The sequence below is a fragment of a genome, unplaced genomic scaffold (assembly GCF_019419815.1).
Source record: "Pyrus x bretschneideri cultivar Hongxiangsu unplaced genomic scaffold, Pyrus_bretschneideri_v1 Contig5, whole genome shotgun sequence".
Classification (NCBI taxonomy): domain Eukaryota; kingdom Viridiplantae; phylum Streptophyta; class Magnoliopsida; order Rosales; family Rosaceae; genus Pyrus; species Pyrus x bretschneideri.
In genome coordinates, this window is record NW_025999787.1 from 146170 (window position 1) to 159372 (window position 13203).

A 13203-nucleotide genomic window follows, 5' to 3' on the forward strand; every position below is an offset into this window, starting at 1 on the left:
ATTTCAAAACTTAGACATCGGCTTCGTGCAGTGGGCTTCACTGCCGGTCTTGTCTATCTGATGGCCCTCGGTGCAGACCAAATCCATGCATGGTCTAGTAATTGAGAACACCACCTAGACTAGTGGGCAAATGGCCATTAAAAATATTGTTTTTGTGAGGATTTTAAAATCCCACTTGTTCCATTACAACACTTCACCATTTCTCTAGACTTGATAGTTTTTGACATGACACGATGATACAATACGAAAATAACAGATTTCGGGTCAATACGATAACTAATCGGGTCATCCGTTAATAACAAGTGCTCAACGGACATACACGTGGGTAACCCATTTCGATCCGTTAAAAAAAATTATTTTGATAATTTTAAAGTTTAATTACTAAAAGATTTATTATAAAATACAATAGCCATATTAATATATACAATATATTCTATATTAAATATATAGTTTTGTATTATTATTCTATATAACACTTGTGATTCATCATTATTCCTATGGTTACACTTACATTATCGTTTAGATTTTTAAAATCCTCCAAACCCTCATGAATAATGTTTTTTTTAAGGGAAAAATTAATAATAATTATTGTAGAAGTGTAAAAGATGTTAAAAAAAAAAAGTTTTACAACTTTCATGAAGGGGTCAACTTCGAAATCCAACACTATAATCCATAAACCTTAAATTTATATTTAACTGTCAATTGTCATTTACGCTTTATTCTTCTTACTGAATTTCATTTTTAAAATTTTCTTTTTGAAAACATGATCATCTAGTGGATGTAAGAAGATGAATGGTTCAGATCTTAGATATCACGTTTCGATATTTACGATTAATTGAAATATGAGTCGATGTCATATAGTTTGTAGAAACTTTATAAACATCAAGCAATATTTTCACTAACCGTAAAACTCTGAACATAATATCAACGATCCAAATTGTTCATCTTTCTACATCCTCTAATAGATCATGTTTTCAAAAAATAAAATCCGAAAAAACAAAATTTGATGACAAAAATGAAGCGTAAACGTAAACAATAATCAACGGTTAAATTTTGATCTATGATTTATATGATTATAGTGGTGAATTTTGAAGTTAAGCTCTTCATGAAAGTTATAAAGCTTGTCATTACAAGCGTTTATATATTTTTTTTCTATATTTTTTACACTTCTACATTAATTAAAAAACTATTAAAGACTTTACTTAAATAACAACCGTAAGATAAATGAGAGTAAATTTGTACTGTTGGATTTTATTTCACTTACATTATTAGAACTTTTTTGGAAGAAAAAACCCCTTCTCTATTCCATTATTTTCCAATTTTACCATTTGATCAAAACAAAAGCCCTAATCCCTTTCTCTCTCCCCACTCCCGTAACTCTCTCTCCCGATCCTGCCGTCTGTTTTTCCTAGCCCTTCTCTCCCGCCGTATGTTCAGTTCTTCCGGTAGCCTCTCTCATTCTCTCTTTACTCCTCCCTCGTGCAATGGACGGAATCATCCTTATCATCTCTAGTCGTCTCTACATCTCTACATCTCTGCATTTCCATTCTCCAAATTCCACTCCAGATTCGATTTTGCCTCTTAATTTGGCTATTTACTTGATGAAAAATATGTAAGATTTTGGCTATTTCATGAATAAGTTCCATTACTGCTTTTTTCATTTAAAGTCTCGTTACTACTTTAATCAATCTCCGCAAGAACAAAGTTTTACTATACTTAGAATTGCTTGCTGATGTTGATTGAGATTCATTGTGGGGAGGGAATTTAAAGGTTAAAAAGGATAAGGATATGGATTTTGGGAAGCCTAGGAAGGGGATGCGTATTTATATATCCTGTCAAATTGGAAAGAAAGAAAGAGGGCTAGAGAAAGTTCGATCAGAGAGAGGATACGAAAAAGGAGATCAGGGTTAGCGAAGAACAAGTGGGTTTATGATTCCAAATCCTGTTGACCTGCAGCTTGTAAGGCTTTGGTAATTATTCCCATAACTTGTTTCCTTTCATGGTTATTTCTATGAATGTTGTTAGGGAAACCTAGTTTTATATGCAAATGTCTGTGCAAGCTTTTCTATGCAAATACTTATTTGATACAATAACTAGTTTTACACACAGATACCTAAACCCTAGTTTGGTATGAAAGCTGAAACGCATGTTTTGTATGATATGGATTGATCAAGTGGAGTCGATTTATCCATTATATATTAGTCAGGGCCAGTTTTATGCAGATACTTGCCTTGATCTATTATATGTAGAAGTTGTTGGTCGAATGCAAAAGACTAATATGCTTATTAAGTACCTTTTCTACTGCATATATATGTATGGATGGATATATGTGTATTGTTAAAGAAGCATGTTGGTAATCAGTGTTTATACTTTTAGTATGCTTATACTCTCCACTGACATGATATACATATATATATATATATGTGTGTGTGTGTGTGTGTGTGTGTGTGTGTGTGTGTGTGGAATGCAGCATATGTTAGAGTACATAGTACTGATTACTCAAATTGCATATTTTGTAATGTTCTAATGTTCATTTTTTTATTATGCTCTTATTTTGGGTATGTAAATATGTACTTAAGAGAAAAATATGTTTTTATGTTTTGGATGTGACGTATGTATATACTTATTTAGTATTATATTTTTCATTTGATTATTTATTGGTTTAAAATATATTTTCCTTAACGGGTCAGGTCATATTACCTGTTAATATTATTGGATCAGATCATTTTACCCGATTATTTTAACGGATATTACACAACACTACCCATTATGATATTGGGTATGACACGAAAATGACACGAACACGGAAAACACAACACGAATGCCAAGTCTACATTTCTCCCATTTTGGCCGGTTCCCTCACGTCTCTCCCTTTCTCTCTCTAACAATTTACTCAACCATAATTGTTATCATTACTCTCACAGTCTCTCCCACATTAACCCTCACATCACCCTCTCTCCTTCCACTCATTTCACTCAACCTCACAACTCTTAACTCTCTCCCACACCTCTCAGACTCTCTCTCTCTCTCACTCTCACTTTCTCACATAGCTCTCTCCTCACTCTCTCTCTCTCGTTGCACATCAAAACACCACCATAACCACTCCCAAAAATTTCACAAATTCACCCAAAAGCTTCCTAAAGACATCTGGAACTTGCCACCATACTTAAAACCACGAAGACCACGTAGTAGAAATAAAGGGCATTTCATACTCGAACGGAAAACCGATGAACTTGACCTTTTCTCGGTAAGCTCCAACTTTCTTTCCCAAGCCTATCCTTCAAGTTCTAGTGGATTTTCAGGCATGCATGTATGTACTAGTGTGCATGTAGAATTTTTCTAACCTCGTTATTTTTTCGGAAAGTTGTAGGATATTTTCGGCAAGTTGTAGGATTTTTCCAAGCTAACCCAGCTACACCTTTTTGATTTAGTCGTATTTGAAAGTGTAGGACGACTTCCCACAACCCCTAGATCATAAATTTGAGCTTGCATGCTCGAAACCTGCTATGTCTAGAAAGTCCGGAACCCATCACCTCTGACCAAGTTTTGTTCTCTCAAAGAAGTATAAAAACGTTCCCATCGTCCTAAGTTTCATTTTGATACCTCTTGTGGGAAAAATGGTTAAGAAATGACTCTGTTGTGTTATTTTAGAAATTTCCGACGAAAATCTCGTTCTTGTGCAAATTAGGGGAAACTAAGTTTATTACTTTAATTATTATTACTTTATTGATTAGTGCAGTAATTTTCTGTTTAGGAGAGGACCATCTGAAGGTGTACCGTGAGCATAATAGTTGGACGGTTACAACGTACATATGCCTGTGAGTGGGTCTGTGCTTTTAAATATTATTTATTTATTTAGTTTCCATTTATATACTTGATAAAGAATTTTCCACGTTACGTCTAGATTAGATTAACGTTTATAAGAATTAGTGTATTGACAGAATTTATGAAATTATGTTACATCCTAAGGGATCCATAGGTACGCGTATTATTATGGGCTGCCTTAATTATATATACGACCATGAATAGTATTGTTGACTAGAATTATCGATTTTACCGTTGCAAGGATTATATTTACATTATTTGCTCATCGTGTGCTACACTGGTGTTTGTACTCACCCGGGCCAGGGCCAAGCTTCACGTGTTTGTTCACATCGCACCGTACGCTCACTTTGGATCAATTGTAAGTGTCAGTCTTGTTCTAGATTGCTATAGGCAGTTAGGACTCATATGTGATGTGCATGGCGCTAGTCTTCACGTGATTGTGGTACTAGAGCATAAATCATTATTACACCCAGTTCTGTTCATGTCAGAATATCTATGCATGAACTCGTGTGTCAGCATATGTCGATGAGCACTCGATATGATATGTTCATTTATGCAAGATATTGTGATTACTACTAGATGCCAGGTGTTTATTTATGAAATATCGTGAAGTATTGTATTCTCGAAATATTATTGTTTACGGTAAGTATTTTCATATTAGACGTAGTATGTTATGTTTGGAAACTATACTTGTTTTACGGTAATGGGTTATTACATTTTCAAAAAGGTTTTACAAAGTTTTATTTTTAGGCTCACGCACCCTTATTTTTCGCACCTCCAGGAGTTAGTGACAGTGTTCGTGTCGACAAAGATTTCTAGCAAACGCTAATATCAGAGATTACTTCCGATGGTATAGTTCTTATTCTAATTTTATTGTACTTTACTTATGCTCTGACATCACGTGTGAAATGGGTTCATTCCTGCTCACAAGCGCACTCTTACATTTAGGCACTTTAAGGTTTAAATTTAATCACATTTCCACATCACTACACTTTATGGTTTCATCACATTTCTGGTGTCGGCCAACACAACTCAATTTGGAGTTCAGGTGGACATTCCGGGTCGGGATGTGCCATCACTAATTACATTAGTATAATGAATAATACTTGCATTCTCGATAAGGAGAATGTACATATTTCAATATTTGTGAATAACGTATCTTAGTGATATAAATATTATAATTGGAATCGTTCAATTTCTTAATCTTCATTAAAAAATCATTACTACAAAAAATAGCATTCGAATTGGAGATCATTTATACATACAAATGTATGAAACAAATCAACATTGCGAATGTCAAGTATTATATTCATAATCAACCGTCTATTTATTTGATACATTTGGATAACTAGTTTTGATCAGGAATGAAGTGAATAGAAGAAAACATAAACACTAATTACGATTATTCTTTTTGTTCAATAAAAAAAATAGTCTTTTATCATACATGTTGCAATTGACTATTTTTTATTATTTTATATTTCTGTCGTTTGTTTTAATTGTACTTACTTTAAATAAATTTTTTATTAAAATATTTTTAAAAAGGTAATAAACTGAGTAACCAATATTATGAAAGCTTCATGCTTTTGTCTTGTCCCTTTATATATGTAAATGCATATAATACCTTCTTGCAGCAGCAGCTGCGACTAATGAGAAGCTTCCCATATTCTTCAAAAAGGTTTAACCTCCTTTACTGCAAGAGAATCACTTCCTAAAGTGGAGGCCTTCGTTCTAACTTCTTCTTTTAAATAGTTCAGGAGTTGTTTGGAAGGTGTATTGCACGAACACCTCCTGTGGTATATTAAGTTTTTACAAAATTTCCTCACATTTAAGATATTACACTAACATATCCTCACGTTTTAACGTTTTAATTTAATTTCACATACTCCATTCGGTCAAAATTCTGCCAATAAATTGACAAGTTTAACCTTATAACTAGTTAATTAAATAATAAAGAAAATATTTAAAAAATAAGATTTGTGAACCTCATCTCTCACCACTTCCCATTCCCCAGCGCGTTCCCACCCAACCATCCCAACCCAATCTAGATTAGTCCCGCTCCCTCCTCGGATTGTGGTTCCAGATCATACAACCCATAGAATATATGGGTTGCCTTTCATGGCCATGGCGGCACCAGAACTCTCCGGTGCCAACAGCAATGCAGGGTTTTCCATAGTGGAATGATCAATCGATGGCTTTCTCTTCTTCATAAATATATGACTTACGCTTGGTGGAGGAGTTGAAGGATTTGGGCTGTGAGCAGGCAGGGGGAGAATGGTGGTGGTGTGAATAAGTCATAGAAAGAACGAGAGAGAGAGAGAAGTTTTTAATTTATTTTTTAATGTTCAATTATTTATTTTTCTAATATATTTCTTTATTATTTAATTAATTCGTTATAAAAGTAAAGTTGTCAATTTATTAACAAAAGTTTGATTGAAAAGGTTATGTGAAAATGAATTAAAACATGAGGAAGTATTAGTATAATATCTCAAATATGAGGAGATTTTGTAAAACTTTAATAAACCTCCCCGTGTGTAATTAACCCTTTGTTTGGAAGTACTTTTAAAATGGTTGAAAACATCTTTTGTGAAAATATTTTTTGAACAATTTTTAGTAAAAATGCAAGTGAATCATCGAAAAGTACTTAAAGTGCTTCATACAAGAAACACATAATTGATGCTCCTTGCAGGAAGCACTTCAAGATTTTTTGGATCCACAAACATTTTCTCTTCACTTGTAAGTGAAAAATCTGAAGTTCAATTTTATCGATTGCGAGCTCAAACCAATTATTATAACAAAATCCATTGCGTGCCATAGTCCACAATCTCCTACCCTTTAGTGTAAATATACCGAAGTATTCAAAATAAAAACTTAAACAAATAGAGAGGAGATTTTTTTACTTAAGAACCGGTTCACGCCTGTATACAAACTCGTCAACCACAAAGATTTGCTTGACAAATTATGTGACCAATGTCATAAGCTCTTAGTTTTGTGATGCTACTTGATTCATACCTGTCGAGAGATTTGCAAATTTAACAATTTCATGCTCCCCTGTAATGGGGTGATAAGGCCATCAGAACCCTTCAGACAGATTGATGCATGGGATCTCCTTGTTTTTCTTTTCTTTCAATTTGACGAAGCGATAGCAGTGTCGGATTGGATTCTCTCATGCAACCGATACAGCAGAGTGGACTTCGACATCTGAGGTTCCCTTTCCAAGACAACAATCATATCCTTGACTGATATACTACGAGCCATCCTTGTGTGAGTCGTGGTAACTTGGTTACTTCCAGCTTTTCTGGAAGTAGCTGCGCAAAGTATAAACATATAAACACATAAACGGCAATTAACAAAGCACCAAATGAAAAACATTCACATGCGATAACTTGTTCAACAAACACCCAGCCAAAATATAGACTCTGAATCATCCTGGGTAAGAGCATTAGAAGGATGGTTATGTTACTCTAATCAAAACAAAGGTGCTCCTTGGTGGAAGCCACACCTGCCCTGTTTTAGTTTCGGAGATTAACAAAAGGATTCACGTGCAGGCAGCTGTCAATCCGATTTCCTTGCATTCAAAGAATAAATCCCCTTTGCTGATTCAATTTGTTTGCTATGGAATAATGAAACCTAAAGGTACTCACATATGGCTACTATATACTTACTAAATCATTTATTTGACAAACGATGTAGCAAAATGATACTTACCAGCTGCAGCAACACCCTTTTTTTCTGCTTCTTGACTCTCCATAATTCTTCCAGCTGTAGATGTAGGTGTGCGGTTTACACCTTGAACTGGCTGGGCTCTAGATGCTGCATCAATCTCACCATCACGTTGTTTCCGTGCTTGTGCCATAAGTTTCCATTTTGAGAACATGTCATCTCCCCCAACGGCCGCAAGGGCAGCAACATTTGCTGCTGCTGTCCTCATTTTGTCATTGTCCATTTTGTTTGTCTGCACCAAGTCTCGGAAGCCACAGAAGACTAAATGATCGATTGGTTTTAGATGTAAACCTATTAAATGTATGTAATATATAGTTTGCACTAGTAGCTTATCATGTGTGCATTGTAAAAATAGGAAATAAATGTTTAAAGGGAGATTCACTTCATTTAGCTTCCAGAGCTTTTCTGCCTCAGCCGGCTTCTTTTTCCGTTCTTCCCTAGGCTTATGATTGAGATCAATAATTTGTTGCCAAACATCAGAAGTAGTAGTAGTGTGGTGTCTTGATTTTTCAGCATCAACCCACTAGCACAAGGACATTGAATGGAAGTAAGGAAATATATAATGCAAGAGAATTCCTGTTCAGCAGGAACAAAAAATGAAAAACAAACCTGCTTTGACAGTCGGATCAAATTATTTATAAGCCTCCTCATCCTTTCCTCAACACACTGAAGATTTAGTTGGCAGGGGAATAAGATAATGTGTGAGTTTTTCATAATAATAAAGAACATGGTAGTTAGCACCTCACCATTGACAAGCATCGCTCTACATCGTGTCGTACACTTTTCAAACCGCATTTGACCACTGCCAAAAGCACATGTGTAAGTTCTATCATGTTAATATTGCTTTTCGTAAGAGGAACACTGTTTAAGAAGTTTATTATAAAATAAAAAAAGTTAAAAGACACTTCTATGATAAATAGATAAGCAAAGAAAAATAACTGATTTCCCCTATCTTTTTCTGCAATGGAGCCTTCTGCAAAATCAGCCTTTCCTCTTCTTCTTGCACAAATTTTCCAGAGGCTTCTGAAGCTTTACTATGCTTCTTGGGCCCTGAAAGTAGAAGCTCTTCCTCTTCCTGTTTTCATCAAGAATTTCAATGGGTTCTGACTTCTGAGCAAATTTAAACAAAAAAGTGTCGATTTTCACTTACTAAAACTCCATAATATAAAAGAATTGAAGATGTCAACAATGTACCTCGAGATTGACTCCACTGACAGAAGTGACATCATTCAGTTCTGCAATATCCACAAAGGTCCCAGATACTTTTTGCTTCTTACTGAGGAAACCCACAACATATGAAAGTTATAGGGAAATAGAGAATGAGATTATTCAAACTGTGACACAACAATTAAATTTTATTTTACCTTGATTGCGACGGTGATGAACCAAGTGTTTCGAGTGGCTTGTTTTGGCCAAGAGAACGTTTTTTTGGAAGGGTTTTCTTATGAGCCCCAGAAGGCGAGGTTCCAGATGTTATCTGAGGGCCCAACTGGTAAGAATGCCAAGCAGAAAAGACATCAGCCATTAATGAAGTGGAAAGATCATCCTGTTCATACCAAGTGAAAATTGACTTTTAAAGACAAACATATTGCAGGACAAAGTAAACTGCTGAAGGAAGTTAAAACATGAAACTAGCTCATCCAATAAGGCGCATCAAAACAATATAATGAGGAAACAAGGGGGTGTATTATTACTGATTAATGAACAACTACACTCCAAACCAGTTATACGTCATATCATCCTGTGAGTCATGAGAAATCTCGGATAAACATTACAGGACATAAAGATACAAAATACATATTTTCTGCTTTACGACCATTGCAAAAGAGCGCCACAATAGGAGTAGCCACTCTCATGTATGTAGTTCTATAAATAGTTCTCAATAGAGTACACTTCAGAAAACACATCAATAAAAATATAGGAAATATCTATCATGACCAAACAAAAGCATATGTAGAGGAAAATGTAGATGAGGGGAATGAAATTACCGAGACACTAGGATTGACTTGCATTGTGATGGAAGGAGAAACAGAAATTGAGGGCAATGTGCTTTTAGATGATGAAGGAGCAATGCTTACAGATGTTGAAGCGCCTAATCTAGAAGACTTCTCTAAGACTTCATTCATTGGAATTCCAGATGATGCATTTCCCTGTTCAAGTAGTGCAGCAGAAACAGAAGGCAATCCCTGTGAATCAGGCAATGAGGGGTTGTGTTGCTGCCTAATAGTCTGATCAAATGATCCCTGTTTGACATATGCCATTGATGACAAGGGATTGGAACTCTGCTCTTTATTTGATGATTTACAAGGAATGGGATTCTGTTCTAAAGTAGCATTATTGTTCAAGTGAGAACAAGATCCACCTTCCAGTCTACTAGGGTCATTCATAGAATTTTGACTCCCCATTTTGGACATACTCATGATGTTCATTCCATGTGCTTCCCCACCTGACTGAGCAGAACCCATGCTTTGATGTTGTAGACTTTGCCTTGGTTGTGCATCAAAAGGTTGCTGTTTGACAGGCAATGCAGAAGTATTGACCCTTGTCCCTGAATACGGGTGAAAAGTACCACCAGCATTTCCATGCATAATAAGTGATGACTCTGAATAGTGCAATTGTTGTTGCTGTTTCTGTGGCTTGTTAAATACTTGCGTAGGAACTGAGGAGCACTCCCTTTCTTGATCCGAAGCTACCACATAAGACGGAGGCATTTGACTGACTTGCATTCCATGAGAATCTGAGAAAGATTCTATCTCTGAAAATTTTCTAGCACTGTTTTCAACTGGATGCCTTGAATCAGTCTGCACCTGAACTGTTGAAGGGTTAATGTGTGATGGGTCAGTGGGAGAATTGGCACCTCTCGGATGAACTTCAAGTGAATGAGGATCCTTCAACTGTGTGGCATCTATACTACGAGATAGCATCCTTGGAGTACGTTTCTGCACTGAGACCTGTACGGTAACCAGTGTATGACTAGGTTGCAAGATTTTCATGTGCAGATTTTCTCTTTTGTGTTGTGATTTATGTCCGTGTTCCACTTATAAAGCATAGAAGGGGCAACAACTTTGTGCGGATCACTCTAGTAAGTCACCCAGGACTCAAAGGGCAGATGACAAATAGTATATAAAAATATAAGGTGCTAAGAATGCCATTTCATTAAAATATGGGAATAAGGAAAGCGGAAAATTTGTGGAACTCCATAATCCATGAAGAAACTGAGGTGTCAACTTTTGGCTCAGCTTTTATACAATTTTTTGAAGACATTGGTTCCGCAAAGGATGCATATAACCCAGTATCCCAGTGTATCTTACACTCCCTTGGTTTACTAGTTATTATTATTATTTTTTTGGATCAAAGACAATTGCACTCAGAATTCAGCCTTCAAAGGGGCACTACCCACAACCAAAAGGGTGCAATACAAGTACACCACCACCATGATAACAATCCCAATGACCCCACCCTCCGGAAGTAGTAATTCTAGTTCAAATTTTTGTTCTAACTCTCCCTAGTGCATAACATTCAATGAGAGACTCCACCAAGAAAGCCAAACAAACTTATTTTTGAAAACTAGGTGAGCACAGTCCTAAGTTGGAAAACTTACCATAATTTCATCTTAAATCCATTTTGCATGAAATTTAATATGGATGTCACTCTTATTTTAACATGTAAACAGTCCAATTTCCTTAAAACAAATTCATTCAACGAACAGCCAGTCAGCCTCCAAAATTTCCAGATCATCAAAATTACTAAATCCTTCTTATTCTAAACAAATTAAACCTCACTCATAGTGAATCGTCACCAACACAATCAGTAAACATATTGACTATCAAGTTATCAGCACACAACCAACCTCCACAGCGCAAAAAGTCCACATAATCTATCGCATGCTTTTATAACATAATACTAATCAACACATCTGTACAACCAAATTACCCAAACAACGAAAAAAAATATGTAGATCTTTCTAGCCTCCATCTTAAGCCTGTTGAGGTCAATATAAATTTTCAGTACTTTCAATCTCTTAGAATCAAACAGAACTTCATTGTAATCATAAAAACACATAAATTTCCTCAAGCTCATACCCACATTTCAACCAAATCAAAACTCACAGCCTTTACACCATCATACCATTTTTTAACTTCATCAAAATAATAGGGAATCAGGGAAAGATCTTTTACCTTCCTTGTCTGGTGATCACAATCCTTGCAGCCGCACAAAAATTCAAAAGCGACTTTTTTCTGCTCCCAGTAAAACCCTGAAAAAAGATTTAACAAGCAATTCAAAAACACATAAATTCAGTAAAACCCAGAACAAGCAAAGAAAGTAAAAACAATAACCCATATAACAATTCTTTTTAAGAAAACTTACCCAACAAGCTTTTCAGGTTTTTGTGAGCTCAGAATTGACAAAACCCGAAAAGGCTTCTGGGTTTTACTCTTGCAGAAGAGAAAATTTCTGGGTCTGCTTTCCCTTCCCAATTAGTAAATGAAAAATGGGTGTAACTCGAAAGGGAAAATGGCCATGGGGCTTGCGATGGACATGTTTTGCTGTTTCACTTGTGATTTTTGGGTGAAAATTAAGCTTCGATTTCTGGGTTTCTGGCGATTTTGGGGAAATTAGATTCAATCTCTCCAGTTATGAGAATTAATGTGAACAGCTTGACGACGAGTATTACAGAGAAAATAGTTTTTACCCTTTTGACACTGAAATCTTGAAAACCCTAAATTCGTTGGAGCATTTCATTTCGGACCCAGAAGAAGAAAAGTTAAGAGAATGGAAAAGGAGGAAGAAGAAGAACCAGAAGCTCAGAGCGTGGGACTCCTCTCTGCCCGGCAACGAAAACTCAATATCATTTTGCTTTTTGCATTTTTTTTTTTTTTTTTGGAACTTTGAGGGAGGGAATGATGGTTTACTGTTGTTATTTCAAAAGGAAACTCAAGAGCCACAGCAAGGCCAAATACACACTTTCAATAATACCGATATTATCCTCAATTTAATAATTATCATCTACATAATCTGTTAAGTGTGAGAGCAACTCTAACGTTGGAGCACTCCCCCCAGGCAATGCATTATTCAATCCACCTAATGAACAGTAACTAACTGCCTTTAATGAACAGTAATAGCCCTGGCAATAGCATTTGCATCTCCACCGTTACACTTCAATAGCTCTGGCAATAGGCAATAAAATATTAGTATTTTATTTATTTATAAAATAATACAAAATAATTTTAATTGTAATATCGGATAAGATTTTTAATCGTTTTCATTGCGCCACGTGTCATTATCCGAAGTATTATTAAATAATACAAAATAATTTTATTTGTAATTTCGAATAAGATTTTTAATCGTTGTCGTTACGCCACTTGTCATAAAATCCGAAAAGACAATTATTGGGGATGGATTTCTGATAAATTTTTTAATCGTACTCGTTATGCCACGTGTCATTATCCGAAAATACAATTATTGGTGATGGATTTCTGATAAGATTATTAACCAATTACGTCGCGCCACGTGTCATAATCTGTTCACAATCTTTGAGGATAGATTTTAACGAATGACGGCATGCCACGTGTCATAATCTGTTCACAATCTTTGAGGATAGATTTCTATGAGATTTTTAACGAATGACGGCATGCCACGTATCATAATCTGTTCACA

The 13203-nt window shown here is 35.5% G+C and overlaps 1 protein-coding gene across 6 annotated transcripts; it reads right to left on the reverse strand.

Moving 5' to 3' along the window:
- Positions 1 to 6677: 6677 nt before the first annotated feature.
- Positions 6678 to 12446, reverse strand: LOC125470263 (transcription initiation factor TFIID subunit 4b-like). Of its 6 annotated transcripts, XM_048569089.1 has the most exons (11): positions 11914 to 12443; positions 11724 to 11800; positions 9534 to 10496; positions 8910 to 9034; positions 8740 to 8821; positions 8485 to 8620; positions 8292 to 8347; positions 8155 to 8211; positions 7928 to 8068; positions 7531 to 7777; positions 6678 to 7130 (listed from the first exon to the last, which is right to left on the reverse strand). In XM_048569089.1, the coding sequence occupies exons 3-11, from the start codon at positions 10467 to 10469 to the stop codon at positions 6949 to 6951; spliced, it is 1962 nt and encodes a 653-aa protein (XP_048425046.1). In that variant the 5' UTR covers positions 10470 to 10496; positions 11724 to 11800; positions 11914 to 12443; the 3' UTR covers positions 6678 to 6948. The 6 variants fall into 6 exon arrangements, with proteins under 6 accessions (XP_048425046.1, XP_048425043.1, XP_048425042.1 ...); XM_048569086.1 differs by having other exon boundaries at positions 7531 to 8068; positions 12239 to 12445; XM_048569085.1 differs by having other exon boundaries at positions 7531 to 8068; positions 11914 to 12444.
- Between the last annotated feature and the right edge of the window lie 757 nt (positions 12447 to 13203).

Bases quoted from the DNA above. Each gene is read 5' to 3' on its own strand.
- LOC125470263 (XM_048569086.1), bottom strand. From the start codon at position 10,469: ATGCTATCTCGTAGTATAGATGCCACACAGTTGAAGGATCCTCATTCA. The intron at 8,822-8,909 runs GTAAAATAAAAT...GGGTTTCCTCAG, and splicing joins TCATCACCGTCGCAATCAAG to TAAGAAGCAAAAAGTATCTG. The intron at 8,348-8,484 runs GTTATTTTTCTT...TGCTTTTGGCAG, and splicing joins GAAAAAGATAGGGGAAATCA to TGGTCAAATGCGGTTTGAAA.